Raw genomic sequence first — 16,990 nt, 5'->3', positions numbered from 1 at the left:
TTTCTTTAGAGATAACCATTGTTAACTGAATAGAAACAATGATACCAAGCACCAGCCTCCTTTTAAAGTGTCCAGTGGTGTCATTCTTACTTAATCATGACTGATTGATCGCCAGCCCTGTCCTCATCAACACCCACATCTGTGTTAATGGAACAATCACTAAAACAATGTTAGCTGCTCCTTTTAAGGCAGGAATGCAATGATGTTGAAATGTGTTTTGGGGGTTAAATTGATGTTAAGCTGATCACTCTTTATGACATTCTGGAGTATATGCAAATTGCCATTAGAAAAATGTAAGCAGTAGACTTTGTAAAAATTAATATTTGTAGCATTCTCAAAACTTTTGTCCATTACTGTACACCACCTGCCCTGCAGAACAACCTCACATGTGCTTCTTTTGCTACGGACACATACACACTTTTTCCTCTCTTTTAGATTGCTATAGTGATAACTTATTTAACTACTCCTCTAAGTGCTCCTTCTACACCAAACCGCCCAGATAGGGTGATGGCAGAGAAACAGCGCATCAGTAATTCAGACACAGACCTATGGGTTTGTGTCTGACATAGACATGGGAGCCATACATTTATCTATATGCATGCATATATATAGACTATTTCACTTTTCATTTCCCCCTCCCCCCCTTTTTTTTCTTTTGCCTCCCAGTGAAAAGGAACACAGACGAGTTTTACAAGTATAAGCTATTCATTTATTAAGTATTTCTGACGTTTCTATGCGTTTGCAGTTTATAACATGCCAAAATCTGTGAAGTTAATACCATGACGCAGTCTTACTCCAAGTGGCAATGAGTCATCACTCTGTAACACATGGAGTGATAACGTCCCGATTGGAAGCACACTTTTTTTCTGTACGCTGCTTTATAAGGGTAAATCCTTATTGTCTGTAAGGTTCTTTTTCCCTGAGGAAGGAGGCAGATGAGTCTCCGAAACGCATTGGAATGATCTGAATAAAAGAACAGTGTTTTATTACACTCATGTTCGTGGTTTTCTAGCACGGCATAAACCCGTTTTCTCCAGTTTTTTTACTCAGAGGGAAGCTGAGTAAACGATTGGGTTGCAGACGGTGGGCTGGACCTGGAGGAGTCACGGGATATTGGGACTGGGTGCCTGACTTAAGGGGGCTTTAAACGCTGCGATATCATTAGTGAATTATCGTCGGGGTCACGGTGTTTGTGACGTAAATCCGGCTTCATTAACGAGATCGCAGTGTGTGATACCTTCGAGCAACCTTAAGCGATCACAAAATAGGTCAAAATCGTTTGCCGTGTAGAGGTCGTCCTGAAACCAAAAATCGTTGTCTGCTTATTTGCGATGTTGTTCCTCGTTCCTGCGGCACCACACATTGCTGTGTGTGACACCGCAGGAGCAAAGAACATCTCCTTACTTGCGTCCCGCCGGCAATGCGGAAGGAAGGAGGTGGGCGGGATGTTACGTCCCGCTCATCTCCGCCCCATCGCTTCTATTGGACGCCTGCCATGTGACGTTGCTGTGACGCCGCCGAACAGCCACCTGAGAAAGGAGGCGGTTCGCCAGCCAGAGTGACATCGCAGGGCAGGTAAGTCCGTGTGACGGGGACTAACGAGGTTGTGCGCCACGGTGTTACATCGCCACTGAAGTCTGCTCCAGCGACTTCTGCTCGGATCGCCAGGCGACGCCATGTTCCTGCCGTGGATGGTGCTGGTGATGGGAGAGGAGTCAATGCCAGCGGCACCGGTGGGTGCAGGCTCCGATCATCCACTGGGCTGGGTTATCTTGGGATCTGCTGCAGTACCACTGGCTGACTGTGGGTGGTGTGTGTCTTCCAGCTGAAGTTGCCAGTGTTCAGCTACAGCCAATGGGAAGACACCACACCCTTCTTAGTTCCCCTTCTGTCTGCTGACCTCTGCCAGAGATAGTTCTGATTTCCTGGCTCCTGGTCCGCCCTATTCTGTTTTGTGATTCCTGTGTGCTGACATCTGCGTGTTTTCTGACTACCCTTCTGCCTGCTGTTTTTGTACCTCGCTGCCCGATCCGGATTTGACCTCTGCTACGTTTTCTGATTACGTCCTTGTCTGCCGATTCTGTCCCTGTTCTGCTATTCCTGGTTTAAACCTGCCTGACGACTACTCTCATCAGACTGCTGCCTTCCACAGGTAGTGATCTCCAGGGCCCTGTGTAATTCCAAATCCCTGTATAGGGGTTAAAGGGTTTCAGGGTTCTAGGGGTCCTGCTTGGTGAGTGGCTTTCCTCTAGTCTGTCCATTACATCCCTCCTGAATCTATTGATCCAGACAGGCGTTACACACGGGCAGCGATTTGCCCGTGTGGCACAACCGTCGGGGGCGGGTACAATCGCTTGCAATCTCACTAGCGAGATTGCAGCGTGTAAAGTAACCTTTAGTCTAGGAGGACGGCCAGCAGCAAGTACAACAGCTGGTCTGGGACCAAAAGTACGTCGGGGTACTGGACCCTAGGTCAGGGAGAGGCTTCAAGCAACCCGGAAATTAACCTGTGGAGGATAGGGCCTTTTTGGACTGTCCCTACATAGCTCAGAGATCGGGGACATTAGTGCAACGAGGGGGATAGGGCTTTCCAACCAAAGCAGCCCACTGAAATCCCAAGTGTGAGCTCCTGAGAGCACAGCTCCTTCACACAAAAAGTGGGGAGCAGGGCCTGGACAGCTTCAAGCTTATGGGCCACTTGGACACTACTAAAATCTGTGCACGGAGGCAAGCTCAAGTCCATCAGGCAGTACTGCAGGGGACGGATACCCGGACAAGCTGCCCCAAGAGGGCAGCGGCACCCAGAGGCTTGATTTACCACGTTGTTAGCATCTGCTTTCCTTCTGAATGAGTACCTAATCACTAGAGATGAGCGAACCTCTGAAGGCTCGAGTTCGGTTCGAATTGCAGTCCGCAGCCGCCCCAGAATATGGCGCTTTCATAGAAGCGCCATCTTCTGGTGCTGTATCCAACTCTTCATGCTGCACTGGTGACGGGTGGCTCGCTGGGTATTAATGGGGTTAGGGCTAGCTGTATATTATCAACTGGCCCTAAGCCTGAAATTCATGGTGTCATGCCAATATTTGACATGGCCACCATGAATTTCTAGTACAGATTAAAAAAAAAAAGGAAGGAAGGAAGGAAGGCGAGCGCTCTCCATTCAGCCACTGGCTTCAATGAGGAGCATAGGCAGATTTTGTCATCTTGAGGTCTGCAATGCAGACTGAAGTCTGAGGTCACAGCGCGATTCTCTTCATGTGCTGCATGGAGCAGACACAGAGCACTCATGTTCTATAGCAGAGCTGACAGTGACGTGTGGATTACTTCGGACCTGGAGGGGTATTTGGGGATTTTAATAAAATGGTGAAAGAGGATTTTTTTTGTCTTTTATACCAAATAAATAGATTTTTCGCTGTGTGTGTTTCTTTACTTTCACTTACAGTTTAACCATGGAAGGTATCTCGGGGAGACGCCTGGCATGATTAAGTCATTACTACCCTGATTGCCTCCACACCAGGGCAATTCGGGATGAGCTGGGTGGAGTCCCGGGACTGTCGCATCTAATGGATGCGGCAATTCCGGGCGGCTGCTGGGTGATATTGTAAGGCGGGCTTTGCACACTACGACATCGCAGGTGCGATGTCGGTGGGGTCAGATTGAAAGTGACGCACATCCGGCATCCTAGATGATACGATTAACGAGCGCAAAATCGTCATAACCGTATCATCGGTGCAGCGTCGGCGTAATCCATAATTACGCTGACGCGATGGTCCGATGTTGTTCCTCGCTCCTGCGGCAGCACACATCTCTGTGTGTGAAGCCGCAGGAGCGAGGAACATCTCCTACCGGCGTCACCACGGCTTCCGTAGGATATGCGGAAGGAAGGAGGTGGGCGGGATGTTTACATCCTGCTCATCTCCGCCCCTCCGCTGCTATTGGCCGCCTGCCGTGTGACGTCGCTATGACGCCGCATGACCCGCCCCCTTAGGAAGGAGGCGGGTCGCCGGCCAGAGCGACGGTCGCAGGGCAGGTGAGTGCATGTGAAGCTGGCGTAGCGATAATTTTCCCTACACCAGCTATCACACGATATCGTACCTGCGACGAGGGTGGGGACTATCGTGTGCGACATCGCAGCATCGGCTTGCGATGTCGCAACGTGCAAAGCCGCCCTTAGAGTGGTGGGCTCTCGATAACGTGCTGCTCTCCATCCTGACAATACCAGCCTCCAGCCGTGTGGCTTTATCCTGGCTGGTATCAAATATAGGGAACCGCATTTTTTTTTTTTATTATTTATTTATTTATTTTACTGCACGACATAGAGCCGCCCGCCGGTGGCTGTGATTGGTTGCAGTGAGACAGCTGTCACTCATCATGGGGGCGTGTCTGACTGCAACCAATCATGGGCGCCGATGGGCGGGGAAAGCACGGAATAACTGGTTGAATAATGAAGCAGCAGCCATTTTCAAAAGAGGAAAATATGCCGCAGATTTGTGACAGCCGTGCAGCGAGACGCCCGTGATCGGTGAGTAGGAAAGGGAGAGGGATTGTGCTGGGGACGCAGGAAGCATGCGGATAGCAACATGTGCCCATAGCCTCACTGTGAAAAGCCACAGTTTTGGTGATCGAACCGTTCTCGAATGTAACTCGAACTGCCGAACTTTTAGTAAAATGCTCGAGTTCGTCGAACGTCTCGAACACCCCCCAAAATCACTCGAACATGAAATTGGCGAACCTCGAACATCGTTCATCTCTACTAAGCACCCCCTTCCAGCAAGCCTGTGCTCCCCTGAAACAACCCCTCACCATATAGAGTCCCAGGGCCCAGGGTAACATTATCTGGCTGCCCCACTCCATCACCCCGTGTACTCCCAATGGCAGCGGTGGTACTCCCTGTTACCGCACACCACGGGTAGTGTCACGAACTATGTAAATCCCCTGTAAATATTCCCCCATCCCATTTTAGAGTGACCGTGAGCCCACGGGTCCAGAGACCCTCGAGCTACGAGTAGCGACACCCGGATCCAAGCGGTTCTACCGCTGGTGGGGCGGTGCACAAAGAAGTTCAGGGTGCAAAAATCAGCCACTAAGGTGATGGCATCTGTGTTCTGGGATAAGGGAGGCATGCTGCTAGTGGACTACCTTCAAAAAGGTTCCATCATCAATGCAAGGCATTACATTGAACTTTTGGACCAATTGAAGGCAGCTCTGAAGGCCAAAAGGTGTGGTGAGCTGTCCAAAGGAATCTTGTTCCTGCAAGATGATGCCTCCGCTCACACTGCACAAGCGACCACTGCAAAACTGGCAGAGCTGGGCTTCCAGCTGGTTGACCACCCACCTTATTCACCAGATCTAGCTCCCTCCAACTATCATCTGTTTCCAAACCTGAAGAAACACATCAAGGGTAACAAATTTCACTCCACTTCTGATGCCATGGCTGCTACAGATGCACATGAGGCACAACCGAAATCCTACTTTTTTTCTAGGCTTACAGAACTTGGAATACTAATGTAAGAAATGTGTTGACATCAGTGGAGAGTATGTGGAATAAATGTATAGCTGCATCATCCTATCTCGTTTCTTTCTGGGTGCAGTGTATTAGATGCATTTAGGCAGGGTTCTTTGCATTACAGTCCTTGGTGCTGCCACATACAAAAGTATACCACACAAGTAGTAAATCTAAGGAATCCAATTATCAACAAACCATGAAAAAAATCCTGTTAAAAATATATATCTTTAATTAGTACACAAGTAGTAAATCTAAGGAATCCAATTATCAACAAACAATGAAAAAATTCCTGTTCCACATACAACCAGCAGTCCTTTTCAGGGCTAATCTAAATACATTCTATTCTCTAATAATACTGTTACAGTCGCTGAGAGGCAGCAAGTGTCCAGGAGAGGACCCACTGGGCCATATACTGGACTCCCCTGAAGGAGCAACCAGTAGCAAACCCCTATACAAGAATTGTCTTGTGCAGCAACAGGGGGCCTAAATGCACGACTGCCAGGAACCAGTGTAGACCGGCTCTTATGGACTGGTAAAGTCTCTTAATGTCCGGTGCTGGTGTGCTTGGATGTGGCAGCACGGAGATGGTAACTCAGACTTTGCAGCATGGAGGTGGTGGCTCAGATGTCGAAGCACAGAGGTGGTAGTAGAGAGCAGGCTCTAGGATGAGACACAAGATAGGAACACGAGACTGGTACTAGGACACAAATAACAGAACTAGACACGGTAGCATAATGGGACCTGAGAACTAGCAAAGCACTAACTAGTTAGCAACGTTGCTCGGGCACCTCCTCTGAAGGTAGGTGATCTTAAATACCTCCCAGGGTGATCTGACCTCCAGGAAAACTTCGGGGTAATGATACACCAGCCCTTTAAGAAAGGGGTGTGTGGCCACGAGGACCCTATGGGCACTCCCAGATGGCCTGCGTGTGGCCTGGAAGTGGGAGGAGGGCACGGCAGAGCTCGAGAGAGGCACATGGAGCCAGTAGGCAGGAGAGGAGAAGGACGCCCCTGCCGGAGCTTGGAGCCAGGGCCGTGCGGAGATGCCGTGCTGGGACTGGGCATGGAACACATGGGACCAGGAGGGAGGTGAGGTGAAGGGCACCCCTGCCGGAGCATGGGAACGGAGTTGTGCGGGGATGCAGCCCTGGGACTGTGAGCCACAGTACCTCCCCCCTTACATCCCCTCCTTTTCAGAAATCTCCTAAGGAAAATAGGGGCATCAACCTTTTTTTCTCTTGTTCCCAAGATCTCTTCTCAGGACTGAACCCCTTCGAATCTACCAGGTAGTAGGTTTTACCTCTGAGCTCCATTACCGCAAGGATGGCTTTTACCTCATAGATGTCTTCATCACTGGTTGAAGGAGTTAAAGTACCAAGATCCCAGTGAAAGCGACTCAAGATGACAGGCTTGAGGAGGGCTACAAGGAAGGAGTTGGGGATGCATAGAGTGGGTGGCAACTTCAACTTGTACGATACCTCGTTGATCCACTGCAGCGCTTCGAAGGGGCCAATAAAGCGGGGACCCAACTTGTATGAATGAATCTTCAGGCGGAGCTATCTGGAATAGAGACATACCTGGAAGGAGCAGCTAGGCATCTCTTGTCCACGTGTCTCTTCATACAGATGGATGACTGCTCCAGAGCGGACTTGGTCTCGGCCCCTATGTCAGAGAAGGACTTTACGAGGGTTTGTTTTTTGCTGGATGAGTTTGAGTTTTTATTTGCACATTTTGGGCCACATAATATTTTTTGATGGCTTTCTATTTTGCTTTTTGGGAGACAAAATCAAGAAGGAACAGCAATTCAGGAATTGTTTTTGTTTTGTTTTACGCTGTTCACCGTGTCATAAAAGTGATGACAGCTTTATTATGTGGCTCATTACGAATACATTGATACCACATTTATACTGTTATTATGTTTTGCTACTTTTACACAATAAAAGCAATTTCATAGAAAAAAAATTGTTTTTGCATTGCTATGATGAAAAGACATATTTGATGCTAGTTTTTTCTTTACAGAGCTAATCCCTTCGAGACGATTTTTCATTTTTTGTTTTTGTTTTTTGCTCCCCTTCTTCCCAGAGCCGTAACTTTTATATTTTCCCATCAATCTTAATTATGAATGCTTGTTTTTTGCAGGACGAGTTGTACTTTTTAATGAAACCTTAAGTTTTACCATATAGTGTACTGGAAAATGGCAAAAAAATCCAAGTGTGGAAAAATTGCAAATAAAAATTGCAATTGCATAATAGTTTTTGGGATATTTTATTCACTGTGTTCATTATATGGTAATATACTGGTGTGATGCCTCAGGTTGGTATAAGTTCATAGACACCAAACATGTATAGGTTCTTTTTTATGTAAGGGGTTAAAAAGTATTCAGAAGTTTGTCCCAAAAAAGTGGTGCACCTTTTGCGCCATATTTCACGACCCGTAGCTTTCTCATTTTTCAGGGTGTGGGGCTCGTTGATGCCTTATTTTTTGCATCTCGAGCTGACGTTTTTCATAGTACTGTTTTTGCGCAGATGCCATGTTTTGATTGCCTGTTATTACATTTTGTGCAAAATTTGCGACGACCAAAAAACGTAATTATGGCGTTTTAAATTTATGTGACACTACGCCATTTACCGAACTGATTAATTGATTTTATATTTTGATCGGGCATTTCTGAAAGCGGCTATACTAATTGTGTGTATATTTTTTACTTTGTTAATCGTTTAATTTTCAATGGGACATATGGGGGGTGATTTCAACTTTTAGCTTTTAGTTGTTTTTTTTTAATTGTTTAAAACTTTTTTTTTTTACTTTTTTTATTTTATTAGTCCCCCTAGGGGACTATAAGGATCAGCAGTCTGATCGCTCATTCATTTCTCCTGATCAGAGCAGCATCGTTCTGATCAGGAAAAATGATCTATTCTTGTTACAGCCAACCGGTGCTCTGTCGGCTGTAACAGAAACTATGTCATCAAATGACCCGTCGCTACCATGGCAACGATCGGCTCCCTGTGATCGGGTCATGGGGCCTCTGATGGTGGCAGGGAATGGTGATTTTTGAACTGCGGCCATTTAAATTGCGCCGTCGCATTTTGACAGTGCAATTTAAGGAGTTAACATGTGCGGATCCACTTTTGCCTGCAAGGCAACCATGTCTTCTTTACATATCAGCAGCTATGTGCGGGGATCACCACCGGCTCACCACAGAAGTCGGTGATGATCACCACTTCATGATTTAGGACATACTGTTACATCCTCAGCCGTGAAGGGGTTAATGTAGAGGTTAACTAGTTTGACAGTTTTATAATCCAGGTTGTTCTAGATGCGGCAATACCAAATATGTGTACTATTTTGCACATATATTAGGTATGTTTTCTCATGATTATCATGACGTAAATTTACATAATTTTGCAGTAACCCCTTCCCGACTATGATGTAAACTTACTTCAATTGTTGTGAAAGGGTTAAAACTTGTGGCACAAAAAAACAACCCTTCATACTGTCATAAAATTTAAATTGTGGGTAAAAATAAATAAAAATTAGCTGCATCCATAAAGGGGTTAATGGTTTTTTTTTTCACTTTGTTCATCATTAAAGATTCTCCAATTTTGGAGCAGAGATTCCCAAACTAATACAAAGTGTTGAAGTTCAGAAGTGTTCAAGTAAGTCAAGTATTCTTTGTAATTGCTATTGAATTGCTGGTGACTTCCTAATCACTAATTTTAAAAATGCATAAAAGGAGAATTTATTAACCCCTTTCCACATTAGGATGTTAATAAATATTCTAGTCAGGAGTCTACAAGTGAGATGTGGGCTCAGGAATTGATACCACTCCACATTCAGTAAATTTCCAGTTTATTACATGATAGAAAAATGCCCACAGATTTGCTCCCATAAAATATATATTAAATTGTTGGTTACGCTTGCTAAGGTTAAACTTTTGGTTTCACCCTGAAGTTGACTTCTTCAGCTCTTAAAAATATTTTTTTTTCAACTTTCTTTGTCAGTTTGGCATTAAAGGGAACCTGTCAGGTGCAATATGCACCAAGAACCATGAGAAGTTCTGGGTGCATATTGCTAAACCCTGCCTGACAGTCTCTGTATCTGTTGAATACAGTGCCTACAAGTAGTATTCAACCCCCTGCAGATTTAGCAGGTTTACACATTCGGAATTAACTTGGCATTGCGACATTTGGACTGTAGATCAGCCTGGAAGTGTGAAATGCACTGCAGCAAAAAAGAATGTTATTTCTTTTTTTATTTTTTTTTTAAATTGTGAAAAGTTTATTCAGAGGGTCATTTATTATTCAACCCCTCAAACCACAAGAATTCTGTTTGGTTCCCCTAAAGTATTACGAAGTATTTCAGACACAAAGAACAATGAGCTTCACATGTTTGGATTAATTATCTTTTTCCAGACTTTTCTGACTAATTAAGACCCTCCCCAAACTTGTGAACCGCACTCATACTTGGTCAACATGGGAAAGACAAAGGAGCATTCCAAGGCCATCAGAGACAAGATCGTGGAGGGTCACAAGGCTGGCAAGGGGTACAAAACCCTTTCCAAGGAGTTGGGCCTACCTGTCTCCACTGTTGGGAGCATCATCCGGAAGTGAAAGGCTTATGGAACTACTGTTAGCCTTCCACGGCCTGGACAGCCTTTGAAAGCTTCCACCCGTGCCGAGGCCAGGCTTGTCCGAAGAGTCAAGGCTAACCCAAGGACAACAAGGAAGGAGCTCCGGGAAGATCTCATGGCAGTGGGGTCATTGGTTTCAGTCAATACCATAAGTAACGTACTCCACCGCAATGGTCTCCGTTCCAGACGAGCCCGTAAGGTACCTTTACTTTCAAAGCGTCATGTCAAGGCTCGTCTACAGTTTGCTCATGATCACTTAAAGGACTCTGAGACAGACTGGTTCAAGGTTCTCTGGTCTGATGAGACCAAGATCGAGATCTTTGATGCCAACCACACACGTGACATTTGGAGACTGGATGGCACTGCATACGACCCCAAGAATACCATCCCTGCAGTCAAGCATGGTGGTGGCAGCATCATGCTGTGGGGCTGTTTCTCAGCCAAGGGGCCTGGCCATCTGGTCCACATCCATGGGAAGATGGATAGCACGGCCTACCTGGAGATTTTGGCCAAGAACCTCCGCTCCTCCATCAAGGATCTTAAGATGGGTCGTCATTTCATCTTCCAACAAGACAACGACCCAAAGCACACAGCCAAGAAAACCAAGGCCTGGTTCAAGAGGGAAAAAATCAAGGTGTTGCAGTGGCCTAGTCAGTCTCCTGACCTTAACCCAATTGAAAACTTGTGGAAGGAGCTCAAGATTAAAGTCCACATAAGACACCCAAAGAACCTAGATAACTTGGAGAAGATCTGCATGGAGGAGTGGGCCAAGATAACTCCAGAGACCTGTGCCGGCCTGATCAGGTCTTATAAAAGACGATTATTAGCTGTAATTGCAAACAAGGGTTATTCCACAAAATATTAAACCTAGGGGTTGAATAATAATTGACCCACACTTTTATGTTGAAAATTTATTAAAATTTAACTGAGCAACATAACTTGTTGGTTTGTAAGATTTATGCATCTGTTAATAAATCCTGCTCTTGTTTGAAGTTTGCAGGCTCTAACTTATTGGCATCTTATCAAACCTGCTAAATCTGCAGGGGGTTGAATACTACTTGTAGGCACTGTATATAAAGAGATCTTTAGAAAAACTATTCCTAAAGATACTGTATGATATGCTAATGAGTGCAGTGACTAGTCGCAAGGGCGTTAGTACCTGCGCTCATTCCACCCTCTTCGCATGTTAGCACGCCCACATGGCTTTTCAATGCCCACTGCCCGGCGTCATCATTGGCAATGACACACATACCTGACCGCACTTCTGGTCATGCAAACTATGAAGCCAAGTGTACGCATCCTGGCTTCAGAAAAGTCTAATGCGCATGACCGGAAGTGCGGACACTATTGATCATGTGCACTGACCCTATGCCCAACAGAGGCAGTGCAATGGACATAGGTACCCACATCAGTGCCAATGATGACACTGGGTAGTGGGCATTGAATAGCATGTTTGGGAGTGCTAACATGCTAAGAGGGTGGAATGATCGCAGAAACTAATGCCCTTGTGATTAGTCTTTGTGCTCATAGTCATTACCATATCATAAAGAATCTTTTGAAATACTTTTTCCAGTTTAGGGACTTCCGACCCCATCACTTCCATCTCAGCTATTGGTATGGCTGTGATTGGGCGGCGCACCACTTGAAAAAAAAAATGACGTGGGCTCCCACCCCACTTTATTTTTCATAATAAGCAAGGATAAAACCGACAACTACGAGTTGCAACCCCCAGTGGGCTGCTTTATATTGGCTGATTAAATAGAGGGGATCCTAGGCCATTTTTTTTAAATTATTTAGATAAATTATTACAAATAAAGCATGGGGTCACTTTCCTTTTTGATAACCAGTCAAGGCAGACCGCTTGGGGCTCGTATTATCATGGTGGGAAGGGCAAAGGTTTTTTGGCCTTCCCAGACTAAAATAGCATCTCGCAGCTGCCCCAGAAGTGGCACATCCATTACATGGGGTTGATGTCAGCTGTGAGTTGACAGCCGACATTAAGCCCAGAGGTTAGCAATGGGTGGGCGTCTATCAGATACCCCAATACTAACTCGGCAAGTAAATGGTTAAAAAAAAATCACTGGAATAAAATATTTTATTTGAATAAAGACTCCCTCACATGCCCTTGTTCACCAATTTATTAAATAAAAAATTTTTATTGTCCAATGACAATCCAATGTCCCATGAGACTAATCGATTCCTGTGGAGTCTCGTACTGAGAAAGTTCCTAGACTGAGGTTCCATAGGTTACCCAACCATGGATTTTCCCATAGGCGCTAACATCAGTAATCTTTCATGACCTCACCAACATCTCCTATCTTAGTACTAGAAAAGTCCTCACTGAATACAGATTTTAACTAAGAATTGAGAATTTTGATAATAACTTATCAATTCTGACAGAGAAAGAAGCAAATTTGTCTGATAAGATCTATTACAAAGTTTCTTATTTTAATGTCTTCTATTGATTTGTGATATTAAAATTTAAATGACAGTTACACTTTAAATAGAAATAAATCAATACAAGTTTAGTATTGCCGTAATCACACTGACCTGGACAATAATTTTTAAAGAAATTCCAGATGTTAATATTACAGTGAATGCTATGGAAAAAAATAAAAAAAAAATAAAATATATATATATATATATATATATATATATATATATATTGTGAGACTGTGACCGGGGTTATCTATGACGGCCGGTATGTCTCACCCCGGTTGTGCTCCCTCCATGATAGAAAGCAACTCCACTCCGGGGTTAATGCTGTTTCCCTACAGGCTTCAGGAAGGGTTAAAAGGAAACAGGAACGAGGACAGGTGTGTCGGGTGTGAGGGAGTGATCACATCTCCCTGAGTTCTCTGCCGGAAAGGCACATATGTACTATTGTGGACTTGTTCTTTGGATAATAAACCGTGTGCTGTGAACCTTAGTGCCTGGATCCCGTGTCTTCTGCAGCGCAGCTGACGACGCTACCTCACATATGGTGGAGAATCGGCGGGCATGACAGCCGGTGAGGTGTAGCATCCATCCCTAGTGACCCAGGCGCATGTCCTGGATTCGAGCGGCTATACTACAGCCCAAACCCGGCGACGCCATGGAGGACATAATAAAGCATTTGGCTCAGGCTAATGCACAGCAGCAACAGGCTAATGCACAGCAGCAACAAACCAATGCACACCTGCTCCAATCCTTGCAAGTGCAGGAAAAAAAATTCCAAGAACAGATGGATCAGGCCAATGCACGTCAGCAGCAAGCCTTGCAATTGCAGGAAAAAAGGCACCAAGAACAGATGGTTCTCCTGGCCAAGTCGATCCGTGCCGGACCGGCAGCAACAACCCAGGGACCGAGTGACGACGGCAGCGTCCGGAAAGCGGTGAGACAAGCGTTGCAAAAGATGACCCCGGGTGATGATGTGGAAGCGTTCCTGGCGGTGTTTGAGCGGGTGGCCGAGCGGGAAAAGCTGCCGACCCCGCAGTGGGCTGAGGTATTGTCACCCTATCTGACGGGGGAACCCCAAAAAGCGTACCTGGACCTCTGTACCGAGGACGCCATTGACTATGTGACCCTAAAAGCCGAAATACTGGCTCGGTTGGGGGTGAATACCTATGTACGGGCTCAGCGGGTAAATCAGTGGTTCTTTGAGGAAGCCAAACCTGTACGCTCCCAGGCCTATGACTTGTTGCATCTCGTAAAAAAGTGGTTGCAGCCTGACACTCTGAGCCCGGCGCAAATGGTAGAAAGGGTAGTTGTTGACCGTTTTGTACGCACTTTACCCGTCACCATTCAACGGTGGGTTGGACAGGGCGGCCCAAGTACCCTGGACCAATTAGTATGCCTGGTAGAGCGGCATGTGGCTACGCAGGACTTGATACGGGACACTGAGACTTTGCGTACCGCCCGTCGGTCCGGCCCCTCCAAGCCTAGGGCCAAGGACCCACCGCTGACACCGGTGCGGGAGTCCGCTACCGTCCCGTCTGAGGCCGCACCCTCCGTCCCTGAGGTCCGGAAAACTATGTACCCTAAACGACAACTCGTCAAGGGGGTGTCCTTCCCTATTAGATGTTGGCGGTGCCAGCGGGTGGGACATATGGAAGCCCAGTGTCCACTCACCACGGAGCCCATGGATTGTGGGGTTACCCGGCGGGGTTCAATGTATGCTCAGGTGGTGTGTACCGCTGACCTGGTCTACCCAGAGACTGAGCCCCACTTGTGCCAAATTCAGGTGAATGGATGTCCGGTTACAGGCTTGTTGGATTCCGGAAGCTTAGTGACCCTTGTGCGATCAACCCTAAGGGCTAAAGTAAAGGCCACCGGACGTACCGTGGGGGTGGTTTGCATACATGGGGACCGCCGAGACTATCCCACAGGGATAGTCACCATCACAGCACCTTGCGGTCAGGTGCAACATGAGGTGGGACTTATTAATACTCTTCCCTATGATGTGATCCTAGGAAGGGATCTGCCCTATTTTTTGACTTTATGGAAGGGACCTCCTAAGTCCCCTCAGATATTGGTCAGTCCGGGACCTGAGCCCTACAGTCCTGAATCCGGGACGCCTGCCGTAGGGGTCCCAATGATAGGGACAGGATGTGAACCTGACAGGTCGCCCCTAGAGGTATTGGCAGGAGAGGCTGAGACGGTCGAGCCCATCCCGGAGTTGGAGGCGTCCCCGGATACGTTTGGGACAGCCCAACTCCAGGACCCTACATTAATACATGCCCGGAGTCGGGTGACAGTAGTTGACGGGGTGGCACAGCTGCCTGGTGCCCAGGTAAGATACCCCCATTTCGCTCTTAAGCAGGATTTACTCTACCGGGTAGATGAAATTCGGGGCGTAGGGGTAGAGCAGTTGGTGGTACCCCAGCCGTATCGCCGGCGGGTCCTCGACTTGGCTCATAAACACCTGATGAGTGGTCACCTAGGGGTCAAGAAAACGCAGGAGCGAATATTACAAAGGTTCTATTGGCCCGGGGTCTTTGGGGAGGTAAAACGGTTCTGCGAAACCTGCCCGGAGTGTCAGCTTACCGCACCCCTGACCCACTTTCGCAGTCCGTTGGTACCGTTACCCATTATAGAAGTCCCTTTTGAACGGATAGGGATGGATCTGGTGGGGCCCCTCGTAAAGTCTGCTCGAGGGCACCAGCATATCCTAGTGATCGTTGACTATGCCACCCGGTATCCCGAGGCGATACCTCTCAGACATACTGCAGCAAAGCTTATAGCTCGGGAGTTGTTTGCTGTGTTCTGCCGGGTGGGGTTGCCCAAGGAGATCCTTACGGATCAGGGGACCCCATTCATGTCTAAAGTGACCAAAGAGCTATGCCGGCTACTCCAGATCAAGCAGTTGCGTACGTCTGTGTATCATCCTCAGACGGATGGTTTAGTGGAACGATTCAATAAAACCCTGAAAACCATGCTCAAAAGGGTGATTTCCAAAGACGGGAAAGACTGGGATATGATGCTTCCCTATTTGATGTTTGCCATACGAGAGGTGCCACAGGCATCCACGGGGTTTTCGCCTTTTGAATTGTTATACGGGCGACATCCCCGGGGATTGTTGGACCTGGCAAAAGAAACCTGGGAGCAGGAGCCCACCCCCCATAAAAGTGTGATTGAACACATTTTGGGTATGCAGAACCGCATAAGCGCGGTCATGCCAATTGTGAAGGAGCATTTACAGGAGGCTCAGGCCGCGCAAAGCGGCCGCTACAATAGACAAGCCACCGTGCGGACCTTTAATCCCGGGGATCGGGTGTTGGTATTGATCCCCACGGCGGAGAGTAAATTCCTGGCTCAGTGGCACGGCCCCTACGAGATAAAGGAAAGAGTCGGGGTGGTTAACTATAAAGTATTGCAGCCCGGTAGGCGGAAACCTGAACAAATATACCATGTCAACTTATTAAAACCTTGGCAGGAACGGGAAAGCCTGATGGCTGTTTTCTCCCCATCTCCCTCCTCTTCGGGTCGTTCACATCCGGCTCCAGCGACCTCCGGAGAGGACGAACCGGAAGTAAGGATTGGAGAAGCCCTCACCAAGCAACAGAGGCGAGAGGCCAGACAGTTGGTTCAGCAGAACCCCGATGTCTTCTCTGAGCTGCCCGGTAGGACCAGTCTGATACGACATGATATTGTCACCGAGCCCCACCTGAAGGTACGCCTGAAGTCATACCGGGTACCGGAGGCTCGACGACAAGCCATATCGGAGGAAGTAAAGACAATGTTACGCCTGGGGGTCATTGAAAAATCCCGGAGTGAATGGGCTAGTCCGATTGTCCTAATACCAAAACCCGATGGCTCCTTAAGGTTCTGCAATGACTTTAGGAGATTGAACGAAATATCCAAGTTCGATCTCTACCCCATGCCCCGGGTGGATGAGCTGATTGATAGGCTGGGACAGGCGCGATATTTTACCACTCTCGACCTGACCAAGGGGTACTGGCAGGTGCCACTGACGGAGTCCGCCAAGGAGAAAACCGCTTTTGTTACGCCAGAGGGTCTCTTCCACTATGTTGTCTTGCCTTTTGGGTTACATGGCGCTCCGGCCACGTTCCAGAGGTTGATGGACTTAGTGCTGGAACCCCACCAGGCGTATGCATCAGCGTACCTGGATGACATCATTATTTACAGCTCCGATTGGCAGACCCACTTGGAACAGGTACAAGCGGTGGTGGACGCGCTTCGAACAGCCGGATTGACAGCCAATCCCAAGAAATGTGCATTGGGACTCACGGAAGCCCGCTACTTGGGCTACGTGATAGGCCAAGGAGTGATTAAGCCCCAAATTAACAAGGTTGAGGCGATCCAGAAGTGGCCTAGACCCCTGACCACGAAGCAGGTTAGGGCCTTCCTGGGTA

The 16,990-nt window shown here is 47.3% G+C and overlaps 1 protein-coding gene across 1 annotated transcript in view; it reads left to right on the top strand.

Moving 5' to 3' along the window:
- LOC142310216 (NXPE family member 2-like) overlaps positions 1 to 16,990 on the top strand; it is a 96,678-nt gene that overhangs the window by 66,922 nt on the left and 12,766 nt on the right. Inside the window, exon 3 of the mRNA XM_075347704.1 lies at positions 9,098 to 9,162. Within this exon, the coding sequence (XP_075203819.1) occupies positions 9,098 to 9,162 (65 nt within the window). The remainder of the gene's footprint in view (positions 1 to 9,097; positions 9,163 to 16,990) is intronic.

The sequence above is a fragment of the Anomaloglossus baeobatrachus genome, chromosome 5, assembly GCF_048569485.1.
Source record: "Anomaloglossus baeobatrachus isolate aAnoBae1 chromosome 5, aAnoBae1.hap1, whole genome shotgun sequence".
Classification (NCBI taxonomy): domain Eukaryota; kingdom Metazoa; phylum Chordata; class Amphibia; order Anura; family Aromobatidae; genus Anomaloglossus; species Anomaloglossus baeobatrachus.
Note: the sequence above shows the minus strand (reverse complement) of the source record. Positions and strands in the feature narration are given on the sequence as shown.